Source organism: Rasamsonia emersonii (genome assembly GCF_000968595.1).
Source record: "Rasamsonia emersonii CBS 393.64 chromosome Unknown ctg1118621760012, whole genome shotgun sequence".
In the NCBI taxonomy this organism is placed as follows: Eukaryota; Fungi; Ascomycota; class Eurotiomycetes; order Eurotiales; family Trichocomaceae; genus Rasamsonia; species Rasamsonia emersonii.
This window is the reverse complement of record NW_013563275.1, coordinates 1-21,617: the sequence shown is the minus strand read 5'-3', so window position 1 is coordinate 21,617 and position 21,617 is coordinate 1. Positions and strand designations below refer to the sequence as shown.

The 21,617-nt window shown below is 51.2% G+C and overlaps 8 protein-coding genes across 8 annotated transcripts; 6 read left to right on the top strand and 2 right to left on the bottom strand.

The window, feature by feature from the left end:
• Positions 1-413: 413 nt before the first annotated feature.
• Positions 414-2,876, bottom strand: T310_2054 (Pentatricopeptide repeat protein; the record flags this gene model as incomplete). The annotated part of the gene is made up of 1 exon (XM_013475063.1): positions 414-2,876. The coding sequence occupies one exon, from the start codon at positions 2,874-2,876 to the stop codon at positions 414-416; it is 2,463 nt and encodes an 820-aa protein (XP_013330517.1).
• A 480-nt stretch (positions 2,877-3,356) lies between these two features.
• Positions 3,357-4,245, top strand: T310_2053 (37S ribosomal protein Rsm25; the record flags this gene model as incomplete). The annotated part of the gene is made up of 3 exons (XM_013475062.1): positions 3,357-3,790; positions 3,837-3,862; positions 4,010-4,245. 3 exons carry the CDS (start codon positions 3,357-3,359, stop codon positions 4,243-4,245), a joined length of 696 nt encoding a protein of 231 aa, XP_013330516.1.
• Positions 4,246-4,462: 217 nt separating this feature from the next.
• Positions 4,463-5,498, top strand: T310_2052 (uncharacterized protein; the record flags this gene model as incomplete). Its single annotated transcript, XM_013475061.1, has 4 exons — positions 4,463-4,510; positions 4,650-4,682; positions 4,821-5,013; positions 5,065-5,498. 4 exons carry the CDS (start codon positions 4,463-4,465, stop codon positions 5,496-5,498), a joined length of 708 nt encoding a protein of 235 aa, XP_013330515.1.
• Positions 5,499-8,137: 2,639 nt separating this feature from the next.
• Positions 8,138-11,224, top strand: T310_2051 (Adenylate cyclase; the record flags this gene model as incomplete). Its single annotated transcript, XM_013475060.1, has 3 exons — positions 8,138-8,544; positions 8,623-8,738; positions 8,820-11,224. The coding sequence occupies 3 exons, from the start codon at positions 8,138-8,140 to the stop codon at positions 11,222-11,224; spliced, it is 2,928 nt and encodes a 975-aa protein (XP_013330514.1).
• Positions 11,225-12,133: 909 nt separating this feature from the next.
• Positions 12,134-12,595, top strand: T310_2050 (uncharacterized protein; the record flags this gene model as incomplete). Its single annotated transcript, XM_013475059.1, has 3 exons — positions 12,134-12,153; positions 12,233-12,345; positions 12,408-12,595. The coding sequence occupies 3 exons, from the start codon at positions 12,134-12,136 to the stop codon at positions 12,593-12,595; spliced, it is 321 nt and encodes a 106-aa protein (XP_013330513.1).
• Positions 12,596-15,033: 2,438 nt separating this feature from the next.
• Positions 15,034-17,218, top strand: T310_2049 (CAMP-mediated signaling protein Sok1; the record flags this gene model as incomplete). Its single annotated transcript, XM_013475058.1, has 3 exons — positions 15,034-15,969; positions 16,023-16,887; positions 17,067-17,218. The coding sequence occupies 3 exons, from the start codon at positions 15,034-15,036 to the stop codon at positions 17,216-17,218; spliced, it is 1,953 nt and encodes a 650-aa protein (XP_013330512.1).
• Positions 17,219-17,698: 480 nt separating this feature from the next.
• Positions 17,699-19,111, top strand: T310_2048 (uncharacterized protein; the record flags this gene model as incomplete). Its single annotated transcript, XM_013475057.1, has 1 exon — positions 17,699-19,111. The coding sequence occupies one exon, from the start codon at positions 17,699-17,701 to the stop codon at positions 19,109-19,111; it is 1,413 nt and encodes a 470-aa protein (XP_013330511.1).
• Positions 19,112-20,651: 1,540 nt separating this feature from the next.
• Positions 20,652-21,502, bottom strand: T310_2047 (uncharacterized protein; the record flags this gene model as incomplete). Its single annotated transcript, XM_013475056.1, has 3 exons — positions 20,652-20,897; positions 20,962-21,123; positions 21,203-21,502. 3 exons carry the CDS (start codon positions 21,500-21,502, stop codon positions 20,652-20,654), a joined length of 708 nt encoding a protein of 235 aa, XP_013330510.1.
• Between the last annotated feature and the right edge of the window lie 115 nt (positions 21,503-21,617).

Below are 21,617 nucleotides of genomic sequence, written 5' to 3'. Positions count from 1 at the left end.
CTGCACCGGGGTGGCCAGAGATGTAGGCGCATGGGTGTAGGTATCTTACTCCGAGTACAGAGAAGGCGCGTCCTTCGGAAAGCCAGTATCGCGAAGTCATGTGACTGACGCGGCGGGGTTGGGAAAAGCCTGCTACCAACTTCAAGCATAGTTCGTGCACATAATTGAGATATTATTTTAAAGAATTTCTATATAACAAAATATGTACATGATGCGGTTGACCATTTGCTTCATGAATATAAGGACAGGGACCGCCGTACTCCCCATAAACGCGCAAGAATAAGTCTGTTTCGAGGTCGATGGTATAGTACAACATCAGAAACAAGCACTGAAAGAGCCTGGCAAAAGGGCTCACTGCTCGATGGGTATATTTAATAATACACATATGTATCACTCACCACCTGTGCAGCCGGTCACTCTTTATTGGAAAGTCTCCGGGCTTTATTCAATTGCTTGTCAAGCTCCTCCTTGACAGCGAGTACATCCAAAGCTCTCCGTTTCTTCACATGCCAGATCCGTTCGATCTGTAGCCACACGTTCAAGAGGGTGTCAGGGTCACAGCAGGTTCCGAAGGCGCGTAGAATTGCAGTGATGAGCCTGCGACCCAAAAAGACACCGTTTTCAATGCGCCGTTCAAGCTCCTCCAGCTCCTCGTAAAGAGCGTCGCTGCGCGGTTCTGTGTTAGAGAACATGCCCTCCACCTCATCCTCGTCGGCATCATCTTCATCCCACTCCTCCTCGTCCTCTTCTTCTTCCCCCTCTTTCTCTCCCTCATCCTCCCCTTTCGCTTCATTGTTCTGTCTCTGCCGAGAATTGCCCCATGGCAGCGGTGTATATATGTCAGCAGGGGAGCGTTCCACCTCGACATCCATGCTTTTCGCCAGAGGGTTCTCCCAAGATATCTGGTCCCGGGGAAGGCGATCATTGAGCCTTGCCCTCGACTCGTACAAGGCGCGTCGGAATGCAGCCCAAGTATCCCGTAGCCTCTCCGCCGTCCAGCCTTTGCCTCGCCGACCATGACGTGCAAACCCTTCAAACAAGAACAGATACACCATACCGCGAGGAGGAACGCGGAAAGTATGCTCCATATCTCTGAGAATGGCCATGAACTTGTGCAAATCGCCAGTGTGGTGAGCGTGGTGGGAGAGAAGTATGTGGAACGTCCTTGTATCGGGAGTCATTGGTAGAGAATCCTGTAACATTTGATGATATTCGGGGAAGCGCTCTTGGAGTTGAGCAGACATCTTTAGAACCCGGCCAAACTTCTTATTCTTCTTCCGATAGAGAACGTATTCGGAAGACAATGACGGGTGATGGAGCAAATGCTGACTTCCACCGGGGAACTCCTTTTGCAACTTCTTTTGTGCCACCATCATGCGATCATACAGCTGTTCTGCTGTCTGAAGGTCACCTGCCTGGAGAAAAGAAGCGAGCAGACAGTTCAAGACTACCGTGTCGACAATCCCCCCGGACTGAACAAAATCACTAAAGGCTCTGCGGATCCCATCGACGTCTTTTTGAAGGCCGTGGTAATAGATATTGGAGACTCGGCCATTCCGCGTGAAACTGAGACCACGCTTCTTCATCTCAGCCACCAAACGCTCAGTCACCATATACTGGCCAGCCTTGAGAGAAATGTCAAAGAGGACTTCGAACACAGCGCTGTCCGACCTTATTCCCGCCACATGTTCCATCCGTCGCCATAGACCAATGGCTTTCCTTAGGTCCTCTTTACGCACTCGTCCAGTCGCACGCGCGACAAGATGAATGGCAGAAGTCCACAATGAGCGAGACAATGGAAGGTTCGCAGCAGTCATGTCGTCTACCAGAGCGAGGTAGCGGCGGGCATTAGACCAGCGCCGGTCTGGAGGGTCTGCAAACCGGCGGAGAAGCTTGCCTCGCGTCTTCTTTGACAGGTGAGCAACCCCTGGCGGTGGGAGCTCCCTATAGAGCCTGAAAATATACTGATTGGATTTAGACTCATCAAAAAGAGCATCCAGAAACCGTTGCACCGCCGGGTTCTCGACCCTGTCACGCGAGGTGTCCTTCCAACCAGAAAAGACACGCCGGATTTTAACGTTACCCTGCTCCTGCTCATCTGTTGCAGCTTTCACTGCATCTGTCCAGTCTTTCTTCTCTCCCAGAACGCTGGTGTAGAATTCAGATACAGCTTCGACTCGCTCTGCCGCAGGGGTCGGCTTACTATGGCTCCAACGATTGTATGTTTCCACAGCTGCCGACGACAAATCATGAGGGCCTGTGTCTTTTGGCGCCTCGCGAACAAGCACATCCTCCCTAGGCGCCACTGGCTGTGCAATTTCTAGCATCGACTTCTGATCTTCCCCTGGGTCAAATCTCCTGGCTGCTTCATCGGACCCCGAATGTGCGTTGCCTTCAATGCTTCTCACCGGCGAATCCTCCCCCCAATCGCATTCGCTAGAATAATCATCAACACTCTGTTTAGCTTCTGTCGAGTACAGTCGGGTCGTCCTTGTATGCTTCCCTCGAAAATGCTCGATAGGTGACCTCGAAAGATCAGGGCATCTCCTGGCAGGGAGTTGACGATTGACGGTCTGATTGAGCAGAGCCGGACGTCTGTCACCTGAAGCGAATCTAGTCGCCGTAGCAATGCTCCTGGCCCGAGGAGAGTGCTCATGACAGAATCCAGCAAGCACTAACGAGCTAATAAAAATATCTGCTATAGACGCGACGTGGGGACGACGGGATCGGTGTCGCAGGCGTCTGAGGGGCGAATGATAGGAGATTGCTTCGGAGTTAGACATCGAACAGGATCTCGATGTAGCAGGATAGACCAAGCTCTGCTGGGGAACAGGTCTAAAACCTGTCGAGCTTGCGGAGCTACTTTGGTGAGGCATGGGAGTGCGGACATCGTGGCATTGGATCAACCATGCATATCAAACAACCGGTAAAAGTTTTTCCAGGTGAAAAAAGTAATGATCAAAAGAAACAAGATCAAAAGAAAATCCCACCCAGCCAGCAATGGTGGCTTGAGAATGGGAAGAAAGACTCGTGTGCCTTTTGACGGAGACTTGTTTTATTGAAATATGTCGAGCTTGCAATTCGCAGGCTCCTCGCGCGGAGCGGGCGTCAGGCCAATCGGAGCGCCGCATTTGCGATCCTCTTTTTCCCGCGACAAACTCGCGCTGCGATCTCCAACGGCAGTCCGACCGTTCACCTTCGACAGCGCTTGCAATTCAGCCCAGTGTGGGTTCGATATCTCATTCCATCCCTTGATATAAAATATTTGACTCAGATTTCAGTCTCATACATTTGCGTCCGACCCTCACGGCCCTTGCGCGACACCCCGACGGTCTTGACCGTCTTCCCGATCAGCCATGGGCAAATTGAACCTCACCGCACTCCGAGTGCGACAGACTGCCCTCCGACAGAAGGCGAACGGGAAAATCTCCAAGCTCCCTCCATGGGTAGATGTTGTGGCCGATATCCCTCCAGCCCAGGTCCTGGTTCGTAACCGGCCGATACAACATCAGCTCGTCCGGCAACGAGTGAAGACACTACCCGGATCCTCCACGCCGCAGGTCGTCTTCGAAACGGATGAGAAGCCTAAACCGAAATCCAAGAAGCCTAGCCGCCTATTTCAGCCTGTGGAGATCAAGTATGAGGAGGATCAGTTGCGAAAGGAGTTTTTCCGCGACCACCCCTGGGAGCTGGCAAGACCAAGGATTGTGCTTGAGACTACTGGCAATGACCATGAGAAATGGGACTGGAGCCGGATACAGCAGCCTGGAAAGAGACTGGATGGCGAGAGGTGCGTCAATGATTGATTTGTTCAAGATCGACTTTTTTTTCTATAGCATCTGTGTCTTCATGTCCGTGAACGGTGCACTAACGTTCCTATCTTTTTAGCGTCGTTCAACGACAACTTTGGCTTCTCAACAATGTGCCGGACATGACAAAGAGCGCTGCATATGACATTGCACGTCGGAGTTCTATCAGCTCCGACTACGTGAGGACATTGCGCGACGAGTTGCTGCCGAGGAGGCGGAAGCTTACGGAGCGAATTTCGGTCCTACCATGCTAGAAGTTGGCATGGAACTCGAGAACAAGGAATTCGAGCGTTGGAAGCAGTGGGCGAAGACGCAGGCACAGGTGCAGGATCAGAAGGCAGCGGCGTTTGCTGGTGCTCCGGAGACTGCCACGCCTCCTGACGATAATCTCGCTGGCAGTGGGGTGTCTCCCGAAGCAGTTGCTGCTCCTCAGTGATAACTTATATCCAATATGTTACCAATTCATGTACCATTACTGGGGCAATGTTATAGGGTTTATCTGTGTCTTCTTCTTGTCTATCTGTCGTGAGGCATCTGAGGGAAGCACTTGTGTATATTTGAGGGAAATTACGTTTCTTCAACTCTTTCATTCGAAAACGGTCATCCCTATGAGTCTTCATCAGTAGTCTCAATTTGGCCTTGAAGTATGCGCCATGTATGATGCTGGTACTAGATATGACGTAGGAAACGCAGATAAGTGGGTATGTATATGGCCTTGCTAGGATATAAACAAACTATACGGAGTATATATATCTTGGTGTGGGTAGTGGTAGTCGTTACGGGAAGGGCATGAGCCTCGTCCTTAGGGCATGACATAAAAAAAAATACATAAAATACAAGAAGAAGAGAAAGAAGAAGAGGAAGAGGAAGAGAGTAAGTAAGGAAGGAAAGAAAATGAATAGAACTAGAAAAGGAACCAATTCACGAGCTTGAGCTTGCGACTGGTTTTATGCCGTTGTGAGGAGGGGTGGACATGAAAACGCGATCATCTTGGATGCCATTTAGCTGTAGAGGCGCCAGTCCACCCTTTGCGATGACTTCCCGAAACTCGTTCAGGATCACGAATTCAAGCTGCAGCTTGAAGGCATAAACGAAGGAATGGATAACGGCCTTAAGCATGAAGTACTGCGCGTAGTCGAGGGCGATCACCACGACATCACAGAGAATGGCGACTACCTGGATGAGGATCAAAAAGATGATGGTGGTGCGGACCCTTGGATTGAATGACTCCTTGACCATCTTCATGGTTCCGTAGATATAGATGATGCTCAGGATGATCTCCTGGACCGAAAAGCCGAGCACTTGCACTCGCTCCATGGGGCTCATATAGGGCAGGTACTTGGCATGGGCCTCCGGGTCGGAGAGACCGAATTGGAAGACCACGGTAGGAACGTGGAAGAGAAATGCGTCCGTAACGATCATGGCGAGGGCAATGCGCAGGATGTGTCGATTCCGCATGACGAAGCTGATCAGGTGGAGGCGCGAGTACAGGACGACGGAGAAGCCCGTGACCATGCCGACCCATCCTATTTCAGCGATGGTAGTGCTGATGATCCAGTTGCATTGGGGCACGCAGTCTTTCAGGACGAAACCGAGGGCATGCAGAGTGACGCCCCATGTGGTGATAAGGACGCTCTAGAAGTAGAGGCCAGAGTAGCGCCGGAAGGTATAGAAAACCCAGACCGTTAGCTCAATGGTCATCCATAGTGGAAGAGCAGTGAAAACGGCGATCAGAGACCTGGCATGGGCATTAGCATGTCCTTAGATGTTGAACAGACAAACGCTTCTCAATAACTATACCTACCACACAGTTTGATTCCAGGGGAGGGGGCCGCTTCGAGCAAAGGACCAGTCGAATTCCGAGAGCGGCACATAGGGAACTGTGATGTTCTGGATGGTGGACATGATGTTGTTTTCTTTTTCGATGATGGCTGCGAAAAGGCGATGACTAGATATGATATTTTGGAATGGTATACAACCACAGAGATGAATAGAGGTAGATTCATACCACCATTTGGGATTCAGTAAGTTAGAGAACGAACACATCTTATTGCCTCCCTGCCCTGGATACAGACAGTGTATATATAGTCTCTTCATGGACCGACTGGACAAGGACTTCAGCATCCTATACAAGTCGTAGTCTACAAAATAACCACTGAGAACGGCTGATGCTGATCATCATGCGAATTCAGATTTTTTTTCTTATTTTAACAGCTGTATTGAGGCTATTGAGCACTGTATTTCCTTTCTTGGAATATGGGGCCACGAAGGAAGAGCTGTGAACAGCATTCTGGAAAGCCAAAAACGCCACTTCTACCTAGATAGGCAGAAGGTCCCTGTAGTAATAATGACAAAGAAAAAAGCAGCACGAAGGCATTGTTAGCAGCCTCCCCCACATTATTTTCCGGCCCCTCACAACCTAATTCAGCATTTGGCCTGTCAGCATGGTGGCGGGGTCTTGTCGCGCGAATAAGCTTTTTCTTTTAGACCGAGCTGAATACTCAAGTTGCACATCCCGCTTGCGCATATTCTTTTTTGTCGCTAAAAAAAAGCAACTGGCTGACAAAGCTGCTGGGCTGCTAATTTGCTAGATTATTCATACAGTCTCTGTAGTATTAAAAAATTCTAATAATAGTAACGATCACTGCTGCTGCTGCCGCCACTCTGAGTCGGCATGGTAATATTAGCAAAGAATCCAGAAATGGAAGTGTCGATGGTGCGGGTAGATGAATTTATTGCTGGTATTTTAGCTGTTTTTTTTTTTTTCAAACACCATGGAACCCTGCTGAATGTGGCGTGCGAGTTAGAGCCTCAACATGGCCACCATAGTGCATTTGCAAAGCATAAATAAAATTCCTGGCTAAAGCCCCCATAGTTGGCCTCAGCCGCTCATAGTCCCTGTAAGAGATATTGGATAGTGGGGCCAGAAGTTCTGGATAAGTCCAAGGATGAATATGAGACTACATGTAGCAAGTTCTGATATTAACACACTGCCACACTCAGGAATTGTATGGTTATTTTTATCCTTTGGTCCGGTGATAGCCCCAGTTAGTCCTTGCTAGCTTGAAGATCATTTTTGGACCAGCATTGTGAGTCATGTCTTGGGTTCTTGGACTTTTTTTTGCATGTCATGTTAAGAATATAGCAGTCTGGGGCTATGATATAGGGGTGCAGCAAATGATAGACTGTTTATATTTTCCTTGGGTAGATAGATAACTGCTCTCATTCACACGCGAGCACTTCACAAGCTAATGGAAGGGCGTACCAGGCCGGAAGACACCATTGTCTATGGCGGACAGAAAAATATTTTCAGTTTGCTGATCCAACTGGTTGTCCGCAGATCGGATCAACCTTCCGGCTTCAGAACACCGACTCAAGTCCTTTGAAGCTTTGCAAGACGGCGAAGAGAAGATTGATAAACTCGCGATATCGATACGAGGGTCACGTGAGTCCGGGGGGCCGTTCCGAGGGAAGCGCGACTCGGTGCCAAGCCCCCGCCGACCCAGCCAATGGGCAGCCACAGCAGGCTCTGGCCGGCCGTTCCTGCACCGTGTTGGCGGCTCCAATCCAGTGATTCCAGACCCGCCGACGTATCGCGACTTGACTTAACACATCTCATGCCTGCCCAACCCAATGACTCTAATTGTTGTCGAATTGCAAGCCTCTCGCCATCAGGGCGTAAGCCCAGTCGACAATTGACAGTGGCATACAGCACAGAGGACAGCTCCCCAGGCCTGCCAGCTGCCAGGCTCCACCGACGCTGGGCTGCCAAAAGCCCATTCCTACATAGTTCTCCTAGTCAAAACGAACGGCGTCGCAGGATTCACCCTCTCTTACAACTTCGTTCTTAATATTCTCTGGGGCATTTTTGAGCAGCTGTTTCTTCCATCTCCCGCAGAACGGTGGTTGTTCGTCCCGTTGGCGAGCCGGTGTTTGACTCCTACCCGTCAGAGAGACCTCCCTTGCTCCCGAAGGTTCGACCGGCCACCCTCCCCTGCCTCAGAACAAGCAAACCGACGTCTTTGGAATGGCTGATCGCTAACATACAGATCTTCCCCAGCCGCGTGTTTATCCTGACCTGCAACCCCGCTATCATCGTGTCCAGCACACCAGCTCCACCGTTTCCTAAACCGTTTCCGACGCGTGTTGTTTACGCCCGAGCTCGTTTATGTCGTCGATTATGCAGTGTCTAGGCGTCGACATCATCTCCAGGGACACATGAACGCCAGGGAACGTTACTCTGACGATCTGATCAGCGGGTAGAATTCGAATTTCAGTCCCTCTTGGGTGGCCTCCCACCTAAGCAGTCGTCGGCCATGATCTCTACCATGGCTCGCCCAGAGGATACGATCAGAGCTCCCCGCCAGTATGGGGTTGATGCGGGTGACGAGGATGAAATTAGGATAACCCCAGAGTCGAGCTTTTATTCGACAGGTTCGAACAGTGGACCGTCCAGTCACGAAGATGAATCTCCGAAAGCCAACCGAGGAACCGGACATGGCAACACCGGCAAAACCCATGCCGAACAGAGACCACCACAACTGTCACAGGAAGAAATCATTGAGCTGGCACGGCGAGCCGTCGAGAGCGGGATCCAAGAGACGAAACGATCGCTCGCCGGTAGTGAAGCCGTGAGCGATGTCGTAAGGCCTAAACTGACGATTGACCTGGGCCATTCGAACATTGGTCAGATTCCAGAGGCAGTTGTGGATATCATCAAGGATGAGGTTGAGAGGTATGACAGCTTCTGCGCGGGCATGATACGGCTCCGTTGACATCTCCAATGTTAAGACTAAGTACTGATGCTGGTTAGGTTGTCTCTGTCAAATAACCAACTGTCCCGCATCCCATATCGGTTTTCAGAATGCGCTCATCTTCGTTACCTCAACATTCGAGCGAACAATTTCCGCGAATTCCCGAAAGGGGTCTGTAGGTCCCAAACCCAGCGAGATCTTCGTGTTAGTTCTAACACTCCGTAGGTTTATAAGTTGCCTTTGCTAGAAATTCTAGATCTCAGTCGGAACAAAATCAGCAAAATCCCGGATGAAATTCGACAGTTGACGTCTTTGCGAGTCTTCTCTATCATGCAAAACCGGCTGGATGATTTGCCGGCGGGACTCGCGGACATGAACAAATTGCAGATTCTGAAGGTTGCTGGGAATTTTCTGAAATATCCGTTGCGACGAGTCCTTGAAGCCAAAGAGAGTGAAGTAGCCTCTTTGTCTATGACGGATACCGAAAGGGAAGTTGCAGTCACTGCTGAAGTCAAGAAATTTCTGAAGGCTAGGGTCCAGCAAACCACTCCAGAGCCCGAAAGCGGGAGCGATGCAAGTGAGATTCTAGTCGATACCCCAAAACCTGTGAAACGGGGGGCCAACAGTCGGTTTCCGGTGATCCCCAGCACGGGTGATGGTTCCTCAGACCCTCGATCGCCGTCTTTCTCCAGACCACCGCCTATTCCAATGAGGTCCCATCAACGTCTGGCCTCTGGTCAGAACAGTGGCTACTCGCGACCGGGCGTCTCGCATCAGGGGAGTAATGAACGTAACCGAAGTAATAGTGAAGGTGTCCTTCCAATGTCTGCTCGCAATAAGCGTATGGGGTTAGTATCGAGAAAAACCGACCTGAGCACTCTGGATGAGATGCGGCCATATCGCAACAGTCATCTACGAGGTCTCAGCCATGGTTCCATTCTGAGAACCAATCCATCTGGTGGAGCGAGTGGGAGCGGCTCGTCAAGTCCGGGCAGTCCCCGAGGTGAACCTAGGAGGGTGCGGGACACCTTCGTCCGGCGAATGTCGAGCTTGCCCGAACACAAAGAAGAAAAGGCCCAAGAACCGATCATTGAAGGCGCAAAGGGGATTTTGTTCTCTCTGTTCCAGATTCATCCTCACATCTCCACGCTAATCAATGTCATCAAGGGAGATGACGCACGCCGGAACAGCTTGGAGATTGTCTTCTATAATGCTTCGACCCATGTGGATCAGTTGAATGAAGCCCTGGAAAATGTGGAAAATATGTCTGTGGATGACAGAGACTTTGCAAGAATGTCCAACGAGGTGAAGCGTGAATGTGTGACATGTCTTATGGCATACACGCATGTTGGCACGCTGCTGCGACAGAGTGTCGAGAAAATCATTGCCAACGGCGATGCACGATATGTCCGCTCACTCCTGCTGATGGTTTACGGTAGCTTACTTGAGTTGCGAAATGCCTGTATCAACCTTGGGGCTCCACTGCAAACACGGAAGCAGAGTCAGGCGTTGGGTGATAAACATCCACAGGCAGAGGCAGTGCAAGGCGAATTCGGCCCTGACCGTTTTGCAGGGCCGGCTGTGACGCCTACTAGGGAGAAAGCTCCGCCCATGCGTCGTCTTCGAAGTGATACGACAATTCAGCATCCTCAGGGGGGTCCTGGAAACTCGTTTCCATCTACCTCGACCTACCAGCCTTCAACGCTTTCACCAGTATCTACTCCGAATTCTGTACCCCTCAATTATGGTGGGCGGAGTCGGTCGAATAGCAGATCTGCTACGGTTCTAAATACGTCAGTGCCTTCGTCACTTGCCACTCCCCGTTCTGGAGAATCATTCCCCCCGATCCCTAGTTCCTCAGCGAGCCGGATCAACCCAGTGACGGGTATGGATGAGCTCGAAGAGGACCCACTATTCGAGAAGATTTTCAAACAACTCACCTCTGCCTATCATGCCGCTCTTCACGCGCTCCCTCTTGCTTATCGACAGTTCACTCGATGCTTGGAGATGGCAGAAGAGGCCCGAGAGCCAGAAGAGGTCCGCAGGCTCTGGAATAACCTCATCAGACGTTGCCGTACATGTTACGAGTGCTCTGAAGCCCTGGGTGACCGCCTATCAACCATGAAGGTCAAGGAACCGGGAGGTGGCGTGAGGAATCAACGGGAATTCTGGCAGCTTTGCAAGTCTTTCATGCAGTCTTTTGTCGACCTGGTGACGGACATGCGAGATGCGAGGAATCTGCAACTTCTCCCGACTGATGTTATTGCCATCTTGCGACCCGTTCAAAAGGCCAGCAGGGAGGCGGGCAGACTAATCGAGGCTTCGCCCTGGTCTTATCTTGCGGACATGAGCACCGCACCAAATGCTCCGGGCATTTATGGTCCACCACTGCAGCCGCAGAATCCGCAACATCATCCGACATCCACGGCCCCTTTCATGTCCAACGGAACCCCGATCGGCGTCAGTTCTAGCACGTCGCCCCAGTCGGTTCCTCTGCCAGCTACGCCTTTGAGTGCTGCATTAGGTCCTGCCGCACAAGCTACGGTGCCGTCAACTCCTGTGAGCGCCTACAGCGACAAGTTCTTTGCAGGGGATGTTTTTCAGAGAGCCGACTCATTGCTGGCAATGCAAAACCAAGCGCCGTACTTATATCGTCGGTGATAACTCGATGTGCCAGAGCTCTTGACTCGCAGTTTTATATCTGAATTTGCTCCGATACCTATATATTGTCTTCCAGCAGCTTGCGCTCTCTTCTGCACGCACGCTTTGACAGCTTTATACATCTCTACATTGAACTTTCGGCCTGGCCTAGCATTTCAGAGTGAACGCCCTCTTGACGGTATCATACTATTGTCTTTACCAACGTCTGCGTCGGGCCCCCGAAGTTTATCCGTATGAACTTGATGTTACGACTTGAGTTACAGGATATTATATGACATTTCTTTCCTAGATTTTAAGGTAGGATACACCTCGGCTGGCATTCAAGGGTGGCGTACGGTGTTTCCAAAACGGGCTTTCGATTTACTGTTTTGCCTCTTGTCTTCTCTTCTGAAGTGATTTGCAGTGGTGGTGATTTTCATTTTTCTGTCTTTCTGGTGACAGATTGGTCCTTTGTGTTTTGCGATAACCCGGTTCTATCCCGATAGCAAAAGTTGGCTCTGTGGAGTTTCTCGGAGTGTATATAGAAGGGTCGCAGTTTGGAGACCTGTTGAGCTATTTAATGCATTGCCAGTGGAATCTGCTGGATTTTCGGTTGTTTGACTGATGGAATAAACGATCGTTAAAAGTGACTAGATGAAACGGCCTCGAGGGCCTGAATTAATCGACGGAGAGAACGTTGCCGTAAACCTACCCCGTATTGATGCTGTTTTTTTCTGAGCATGATTGATTGATTGAACTGGCTTCTATATTTAGCAAGAAAAGACCCGCTCGAGGCTTGTATTTTTTTTTTATGTCGATGCTCAAGTGAGTCAAATTTATATCGATGGACGTTGTGGGTATTGTTGAGTATTTTCCTGATAGGAATCACGTGAAACGAAAGTCTCCAAGCCCAAGGAAACCTCGATCGCGATGACGACCTCACTCGACAGGTAAGTATTTTACTGAACGCTACACTAGAAATCGATTCTAACTGCCTTTAGGACGAGTTAGCTACTTTACTCCGTACAGCTTACTCCGTACGATTCACAATCTGAACGAATACGAAACTACGACCGTACGACAGCCGTTGATCTCCACCGCCTTTTCTCGCTTGGTGAGAACGCGGCCCTTTGCCTTAGCAGGTAGGTACCTTGGCAACTCACAGTCCTATCCTGTCCAGGAGGACTAGAACTACAGGTGCTAGATGAGTCTAGGGCAGATCGTCTCGGACACATGACCAGTCTCCGCAGATTAACGCCCCCAATTTTATTTAGGCCTCCTGGCGTGAGATTGTTTCAAAAGAGAGGCAGGGATGCGAGGCAAGGGCCATACCCCTCGCTGGCGAGGGGCGGGACGGCCGGAATGCTGCAGAGGGTCTGTCTGGAGGGCTGAGCCTGGTACACCGTACAGATGACCGAGTACAGATTTACAGAGTACGCTCCGTACACACGGACAGACATACGTGTATGGATTCGCGCACGCAAAGTGAGGCGACGGCTGCGAACGTGGCCTTCGAGAGGGACCAAGGTCGAACCCCTTTTCCATTCGCGTGCTGACACACCGCACAAGTAATGCTGTGGCGCGGCTTAACGACGCCTATTGCGCTTGGCTTGCCGCCGATCTGCGATGCCGTACAGAGTAGTCGGTCGATGTGTACTCCGTAGTGCGCAGTGTGCAGTGCACAGTGTGACCACTGGCCAGAGAATGGAAATCAGATAGCGAGTTGGCTGCACTAGAGCACAGCTGTTTCGGGAGGCAAGTCATCCGTTTGCACCGTCGGGAAGAACGTTGCACCCCGACCTCGCTGTTGTCCTCGACTCCTCGCAGCGTCGACAGTCGGAATCCCGCTCGAGTTCTGCAGTCTGTACGGCGTCGTCGGCAGCCAGCTGCGCCAGAGACGAGACAGTCGCCTCACACTTCCGTATCAGTCTGTCTTCGCAAGGTGATCCACCCACCCCATCCAACCGCCCGCCTGGGCCGCTAAAATAGCATCCCGTGCTGCCGACGGCCTGGATGGAGCGCCGTCCCGACCAAACTTAGCTCTGTCCTACCAGCCATGGGCTCCCTGGCTCGCTGCTATTCCCATCTGCCCTCGATGCGAGGCGGAGCAAACATCCAGTCTGGAGCTGATGATGCACGGCACACAGGTCCAACGACGGAATCCGCCAGCGGTCTCCGTACGGGGCTGCCGCAATCCCGTCCCTTCATGAAGAGAGCGAGACTGCCAGGACATGCAGGCACAATTTCCTCTTATTGCCCTCGCCGAGTGTTGCCTCGTCAGCGTGGTCAAGTCCGCAATCAACCGGGTGCTGTCCCTCGGGTCGAAAGGCGCTCGATCGCCATTAATATACGCGCCGATAATTACAGACCTACTGTATTCGACGGCGCATATCCAAACTACAGATGCCCTCTGTACTCCGTACTCCACACTCCGTAGAGCACTGGTGCCCGTGGGTTCTCGTCGGCAGTCCCGAGAGTCCTTGGTTGCTCGCCTCGTCGACGAGTCTCAAGTCCCTCGGGGCGGAAAGTCGCATTCCCGCCACAACACATGGAGCTAATTCGTTAGCTCTTAGAGTCGTAGGTGTGATGGATCGATCCACTCTCACCGACTGAGCTGGTCTCACGATGTCCGTCCTCGGCGTGTGCTGGTTTTCCCCCGCGTCACCAAGCCGACAAGGCGAGTACCGCATCCGTGCGCTCGTGGCGAAGAATGCTGGATACGGCGTGTTTGACGGAGAGCAGTCAGCACCCAGTCAAAACGTGTCGCGCAAGGCATCACGCCGCGTCAATGATGGGCGATCTGCCAGCTGCGGTGTCCTCTGCGCGAATAACGTAGCCGGGGCAGCACAAACCGGGAGCCAGGAGCTGTGGCAAGGGCTGTTGTCTACGATGCCATCCCCTGCTCCTCTGCTTGATTGATTGATGATCGATTACTTCCAGAGAATTCCGTCACGTTTAGAATGGTCAGATAAGCAACGGTCGAAGACCCACTGCGTCATTCAGGACGTGGCTCGTGTGAGGGCGCTCCCTTAGCCTGGACACGGAGTCCTGAGGATGCTGAAAGCGGAACCTCTTCTGCCCTGGCATTCGATAGTAAAGCCGCACGCGGTCGATCGCAGATTATTCGCAGATCGAAACTCCAGCAGAACAGCCTCACTTGACGCTTTCCCTGCGGCCAGCTTGGGCCGTTTAGAGGCCAAATCTCCCTAACCCTACCTAGACTACTCCGTACAGTGGCTTATTATTCCGCTAAAGCGCTGCTTTAGTTGTTTTTGGCTGTCCCTCCCCCTTTAGTAGTTCTCCCACTCCCTTGTCCCCCCACGACCGTGATCACGCTGAAATAAAAAATTCATTAATTAGCGACTTTGGCAATTAAGGGCGACAATTGGACATCCTGCCTTGCTTGCAGTTTTCCTGCGCTTGCTTTTCTTTTTCTTTTTCCATTTCCAGTGCACCAATTGTTTGCCATTCCAACATCACTTCGGCTTCAGTCCGAGGAGTTTAACTTGGCACGCCTGGCGCTGTTCGCGGCTCTTGCCAAAGACGTCCGACCTCGAACGTGCTTTCCGGTTCATCGCTGCTCTGTCGTTTGCTATCGTGGCCTACGGGCCGAAGACACACTCCGATGGCGGCGCTCTGACTTGGAGACTCGTTCTGCATCCGGCGTGATACTTTTGACTAACCAACCGCACTGAAACATCATCAAGTCAGACCGATCGCCCTTGTTTCTCTTCACTGCCATCTCGTGGGAGCATCGATTATCTTGGCCGCCTGGAAGAAGGATTGCGAGGACTAGTAGCTGATCTGACGTCGACCTCAGATTAGTCGCAATGGATCTGCAGAAACCCAAAAAGTCGAGAGCCGACACCCACAGCGATCAGGAGGAAGCCTCCGAATACTGTGTCGATGGCTTTGGCAGGTCCACGGACTCCAAGAATACCCCCGAAAATGAAAGCCTCGATCCCCGACAGGATGCACCGGGCAATGGGGTTGCTGCGGAAATGAATGGGGTTCATATCGCAAAAAGCCTCCCTCGCGAGACGACATCGCCTTCTCACCGGTCCTTGTCATCCTCCGCGAAGGTTCCGAAGAAGAAGAGCAAGTCGCGAACCATGACCATGCTCATCCCGAAGGCGCTGAATCTGGACACCAGTCAACTCAAGCTGCTGCAGTCGGCCGAACTGCTACCGCCAGTCACCAAGGAAACTCTCAGTGAACTCGACCTGGATCGCATCATGAGAAACATCCACCTTCGAACGGACGCGAATTTTGAGCGCGATCTCCATTTCAAACCCGACCTCGACGGCGAAAAGGGTCAGAAGAAAAGGAGAGCAGCGAACGACTACTGGGATGCGCTGCAGATCGAGATATCAATTTACGCGTTTTGCACCCGAAACAACATCAAGATCTGCCATGAATACAACTCCGATCCGGTCGACCAAGCTGCGTTTACGCCGAGATTACCCACCATGTTCGAGACCCTGCAGGACGTCCTCAAAACCCTTGTACCAGAACGCGACCATCCCAGCGTCGTGCAGAACTTGGATGTGCCGCTGCTGATGCAGCAAGTTCGGAAAGGAGTTTTGGATTTGGTGGGTCTCTCGACCTGGCTCGCAGGGCTCTTGAAGATGCACTGTGCTCCGATGAGGGATAAGGAAGCGGACAAGATGGTTGAGGAGATCAAGGCAGGATCTGAGCATCAGGACATGGCGAAAGTGGTCAATGGGCTTCGGACGCTGTTCGGTATTTTAGAGATGATGAAACTGGTAGGTGAAGAACTGGGGTCCGAAATCAGGACCATGCTGACAGATCTCTCCAGGACGTCGCCAACCACCAGATACGTGCATTCCGGATCTTGCTGATCGAGGATACAATACCGTTCCTGCAAGGATATTTCTTCAAAAGGATTATGAACAATGAATTCAGGGTGGAGGAGTCCAAGAACTGGTACCTTGCGGTGCGGAAACAGGTTCCTGATCTGACGAAGGAGCCGAAGAACAAAAGCTTCGCGCCTGTAGCAGTTCTGTTTCATGGGCTAGTTGAGCTCCTGCTGCAATTCGATGACCCGGTAAAATTTCCGCAGACCTTCCACTTTGACATGGGACGTTTGTGGCAGCTCCGGGCGGAATTACAGCATCTCATCAACATCAACATCTGTTGGTCTGTCCTGGAGTCCTTTATCGGCGACAATCGGTCTACTTCGTCGTCCCGGAGCGATCTCTATTCCAAATTCCGCTCGCGGATATCGTCTTTGCTCGACGACAACGACGGTCGACGTCGGAGGGGGGCTCGTGTGCCGAACGTGGGCGATGTGGCCCTGGATCTCGCGGGGCTTGCATGTGAAGCGTGTGGCAGGACTAAGGTGGTCTCCGACCACGTCATCCAAGAAGTCTTGGAATACGACTTTACACACGAGTCGCCTCGGTTCCGTTTCATCCAGGACATCATTCGGAAAGAGCTCATTAAGATCACGTTTGAGCTGGCGAAGAAATATCTCACCATGTCGCCTCTTGCCATCTGCGAGTCACAGCGCACCCGACAGCTTCACCCGCAGGGGCCCATCTCTCAACATTACATCGACCTGGAGCCAGTTGCGACGCGGCTCGCCCATATTGGAGTGTTGCACTGGCGGGTTTGGGGACCGCTCTTGTATGCGCGAGAGGACACGCCCTGCTTGCAAACCGGTATGTATCCGAACATGCCTGCAAGGGGAAGGTAGAGAAGTCGGGCACAGTCCTGGTCTGCTGTATAGTCTTTTTTTTTCTCTTGTTCTTTTCAGTCTTATTTTAAAAGCTGTTCTTTTCTCACATTCACGGCGCTGGTCACTTTCTGAATGGCAGTTTTGCCTTGTACATGGTCATAGTTGGCTGGTTTGGCGTCCAAGCAATGTCCTGTGTTTTGGGGGCCTTTTGGTGGGCCATGGCAGCATTTTGGAGTCTTGGGTTGGGAGTGCAGCGATATGGTTATATTAGATGCTTTGGCTCGTTTAGTAGAATCGGAGTGTTCGTCACGTGACTGTAGGGTTAGTCCTGTAGATTCTGCAAGGATATTATGGCACTGCTATCACCACCGCCATGCTACAATTCTCGACTGTCTCGTTCTCATTCTGAAGAGACCAACATGTTCTTTCCTCTATCTATCTGTCAATTCATGAGTTAATTATAATTAACTCATCTTTTTAACCCCACTTACTCGAGCAAGACAGTGCTTTCAAAACCCAAGCAATGTTGTTGCAGCTCAGCTGATTGAATTGATACGTATCCATGCATTTGTTTCTCGTCATTATCATTATTATTGTGGCTGTCATTATCACTGTCGATCAATCGACGATCGGCTGACCCACCGCTGCCACTACTACTAATACTCCGTAGTAGTCACTACCTGGCTACTTGAAAAAAAAAAAAGAGCAGAAGTCGTTCCAGAATGACTGTTCATTCATTCATCTGTCATGATTATTCATTAGTTATTACTATTCCATAAACAAACAGAATAATAATGCGCCTCACTTCTTCCCCGATTCTACTACAGAAGAAGGCGACAGGCGCGGCAATACTAGCATGGCTCTCGCCATTGAAGACGACAGAGCTGAAGAACATCGCGCAGGCGACGGGGATCCGGAACGCGGGTCCTAAGAAGGCGCTTCAGCAGCGGCTCAGGAGGGAGTTGCTGCGCAGCGAGTTTGTGTATGAGCATTCGTTTGCTGAAGAACAACAGCAACAAGGAGGAGGAGGGTCGAACCGCCAGAGTCATGGCCGTGACCTGAGCATCTTGAGCATCGACATGGGGATCCAGAACCTGGCTTTTGCGCATTTGCTTGTCCCGGCAAGAACAGGGACAGTGACAGGGACGGCAATGAAAGATAGCAGCAGGCTGACGACGATGAAGCCTACGCTCAATGCATGGCATCGTATTGCCGTTTCGGCGCTTCCTACTGGGACAGATGCTGGCAGCAGTAATAGCAATAGCAATGGTGATGGTGATGGACAGGTGCTATTACCGCCGGAGGTATTCCGTACCTTGGCGACGAGGCCAGGACAGACACCATCATTGCCATCGTCGAATGAAGCGGCCAACGAGGATGTCGCTAGTACTGCTGAAGAAGCAGAAGCGGAGGCGGAAGCGGAAGCGGAAGCTGCAGCAGAAGAAGAAGAGCTGGATGAAGGCGAAGATCAAACCGATCCTTTCAGTCCAGACATCTACGCCGCACACGCCTACACGCTGCTCACCTCGCTCATCGCGACGTATCGCCCCACGCACATCCTGATCGAGCGCCAGCGGTTCCGGACCGGCGGGGGGCCAGCCGTCCAGGAGTGGACCTTGCGGGTGGGCGTGTTCGAGGGGATGCTGTACGCGGTGCTGCACACGCTACGGCGGCTGGGCAAGTGTGCGGCTGAGGTGCAGGATATGGATCCGAAGCGGATTGCGCGGTATTGGGAGATAGAGAAAGTAGTTGAGGAGGAGGGTGAAGAAAAGAAGAAGAATAAGAAGAAGACCAAGAAAGCGAGTCCTAGGGAAGTCAAAAAGAGGAAAATCGACCTCGTGGGTCGGTGGCTGCAAGCTGCGAGGGAAGAAGCACCATCACCATCACCATCACAATCACAATCAGCAAGGTTAGATATACCATCATCATCGTCGTCATCATCACAAAAGCCATCCGTGAGAGAGGTCGTCGACGCCTTCCTCCACAAATGGAACGACGGCAAGCCGCGAGGGTCGCAGCAACCAAAGACGCCGACGAACATCGACAAGCTGGACGATCTGGCCGATTGTCTCCTGCAGGGCATCACCTGGTTAGAATGGCAGGTTATGCGGGAGAGATTGGTGAGGGAGGGGTTGGATGCGCTGAAAACGACGCGAGCGGGTAATAGTATCAAGAGAGATGCTTTCGCTGATGCTGATACATCGTAGAGAGATTTGAGTGAGGGAATGCTGCATTAGGGTCCTTTTTTTTTCTCGTTTCGTAGATGTATTATTATTATTATTCTTATACCCAGAGTAATGTTATTACTGGTGTATATATATCTCTTTACAATAATAGAAGAGCAGAGTATATGATCGAATATCAACCAAAAGGAAAGCAAAGCCAATCAAAACCTCTGGATTAGGTAGTGAACCAAATAAATTGATCAATAATTAGTAATCGATTCTCGAAATCTACCGAGTCTAGACAGATTAGAATCGACAGGGTTGATAATGAGTCAATAAATAAATAACAATAAGATTGATTGAATTGGGTTGGTCAATTCTATTGATTGAATGAACAATGCAACATGTCTAATAACAGCAGCGGCAGCAGGTAATAATAATACTAGTAAATAAAAGCGACATTTTGCAATATTTATTCATTGAATGAAATGTGAGATATTACTTCCTATTATCGATAAATAGATAGATAATACACCCGATAGATTGATAGAGAGATAGACGGGCTATCAATTATCAATTATCACCATCATATCGTAGCGTATCATATCAGGTCATATCATATCATATCAAATCGTCACCGAGTAACTAATGAATCAATTCATCATCAATTCGGTCTATTACTTTATTAACCCACCAAACTAATCAGAGGAAATAATGCCGGACAGTCATCAGCTATGTAGATAGAGAGAGACTGAGAGCAGTCTAGGTAGTTAGTTGCCACTTGAATTGAATTCAACACACTCTTTTTCACATCTAAGTTTTATCCTCGATATAATCCACCCATGGAACCAGGATCGGTGACCGATCGGCAATGCCATACAGGGTAAGTGTCGCCGTTCTGTACCTGACTGTTTCCATGGTTCAGGGGTCACGGGATCCAGGGATGATGCGGGTGGGGGTGAGGTTCGTCATGAATGAGGTTAATGGCGACTTGTCCGGGTCCCTTACTACTTCGTACTCCCGTAAAAGGTGGGCGCTCAGCTTTGGTAGTTGGGTACAGGATAATTGATGCTGACCAGTGGATACCTTTTCCCATTCTGTCCTTTTTTTTTTCTCGTTCTGCTTGACATCGTGGCAACACTTTCCCGAAGTACAGTACAGCACAGTACAAACGAAACAAAATTTACAGTCAGTAGAACAAATCGAACGGCCACCCCTGTGGTTGTTTCGATGTAGAACTTTCTATAGATCCGTTTCCAGCTCGTAAAGATCAACGCTTGCAGAGACATACAAATGTTCAGAGATGGCTCGGTGAGAAAGAAAGAAAAAGGTCCTTCCTCTATTTGCTGTAGAAGAGAAGAACAAAAGAATCGAATGTAAAAAAAGAAATCGGTCGTCCCATCCTACCAAGGTATAGGGTAGGACGCCCACGAAGTGAAGGTTATTTAAAAGAAACTATGTGCCATGAAATTGCCGGAACATGATGGTACAGCCAGCGCGGGAACCGCGAACGAACGTGAAGTGTATCAGGTTGCAGACTTGTTGCTAGCAACAAATCCAGGATGCACCAAATGTTATTGATTTAGTGGCGGCGGAAGCCAGTCGGGCGAGGCAGCCGGCTGGTCAGGAATCCAGAGCTGGCCGGCTTCGGGGTGGGAATAGTGCCGTTGCCGTACGGGGCCTGGGCGGGGATGTTGGGAAGGCTGGAGCCGTGAGGGTTGCTGGGGTCGCTGGGAGCGCTGCCAGAACCGGAGTTGCCAGTCGAAGGAGTCGGCTGAACAACGGCGGACTGGACGCCCGAGGGGGAGGCACTGGGAGGAGCGGCGTACTGCAGTGGACATGTCAGTTGGCTCTCATCCATACCCTAATCAAAATAGTCACGCAACACATACCACCGTGACGGTCTCCCTCTGAAGCACAGTGGTAGTGGCACCAGCCGCGCAGCCATTGCCATTGGCACTGGCGCTACCAGATGCGACAGGCAGCAAAGTCACGAACGAGGTCGCGGTCGAAGAGGACCACACAGTGGTGGTGGCATCGTCATTCTGAGCCGCCTGTTGCACCGCAGGAGTCTGCAATACTACTGTTAACCAAGCCCGTCAGATCGGATTGTTGCGCAGGAGGGTTACTGACCGCAGTCACGAAGTGAGTGTCAGTAGCAGTGCGGTGGATGGTGGTGGTGACAACGGTGGTCGAGGTGCCGGCTCCAAGAGTGTAGGTGAGGGTGACATCGCTGGCAGAAGCAGGAGCAGGGTCGGCAGGGCCCGAGACACCAGTGCTCAGGGGCGTCGGCACAACCAGGACGGAGGAGGTAACGACCGTGGTGCTGTTGTAGTTGGCACGCTTGGGGTGGAGGACGTTGTGGTGGTGGCTGGCTTCACCAAGAGCCGCCAGAGCGGCCACGAGGGCATAGGAGACCTTGTTGAACAGCATGGCGAAGGACTTGTCGATGTGTCTAAAGCAGTGCGCTGGCGAAACGAAGCAACAGTTCCGGACTCGTCAAGTCGTGAAGGGGGGAAAAGAACGTCGGGCAGCGAAATCTATTCGC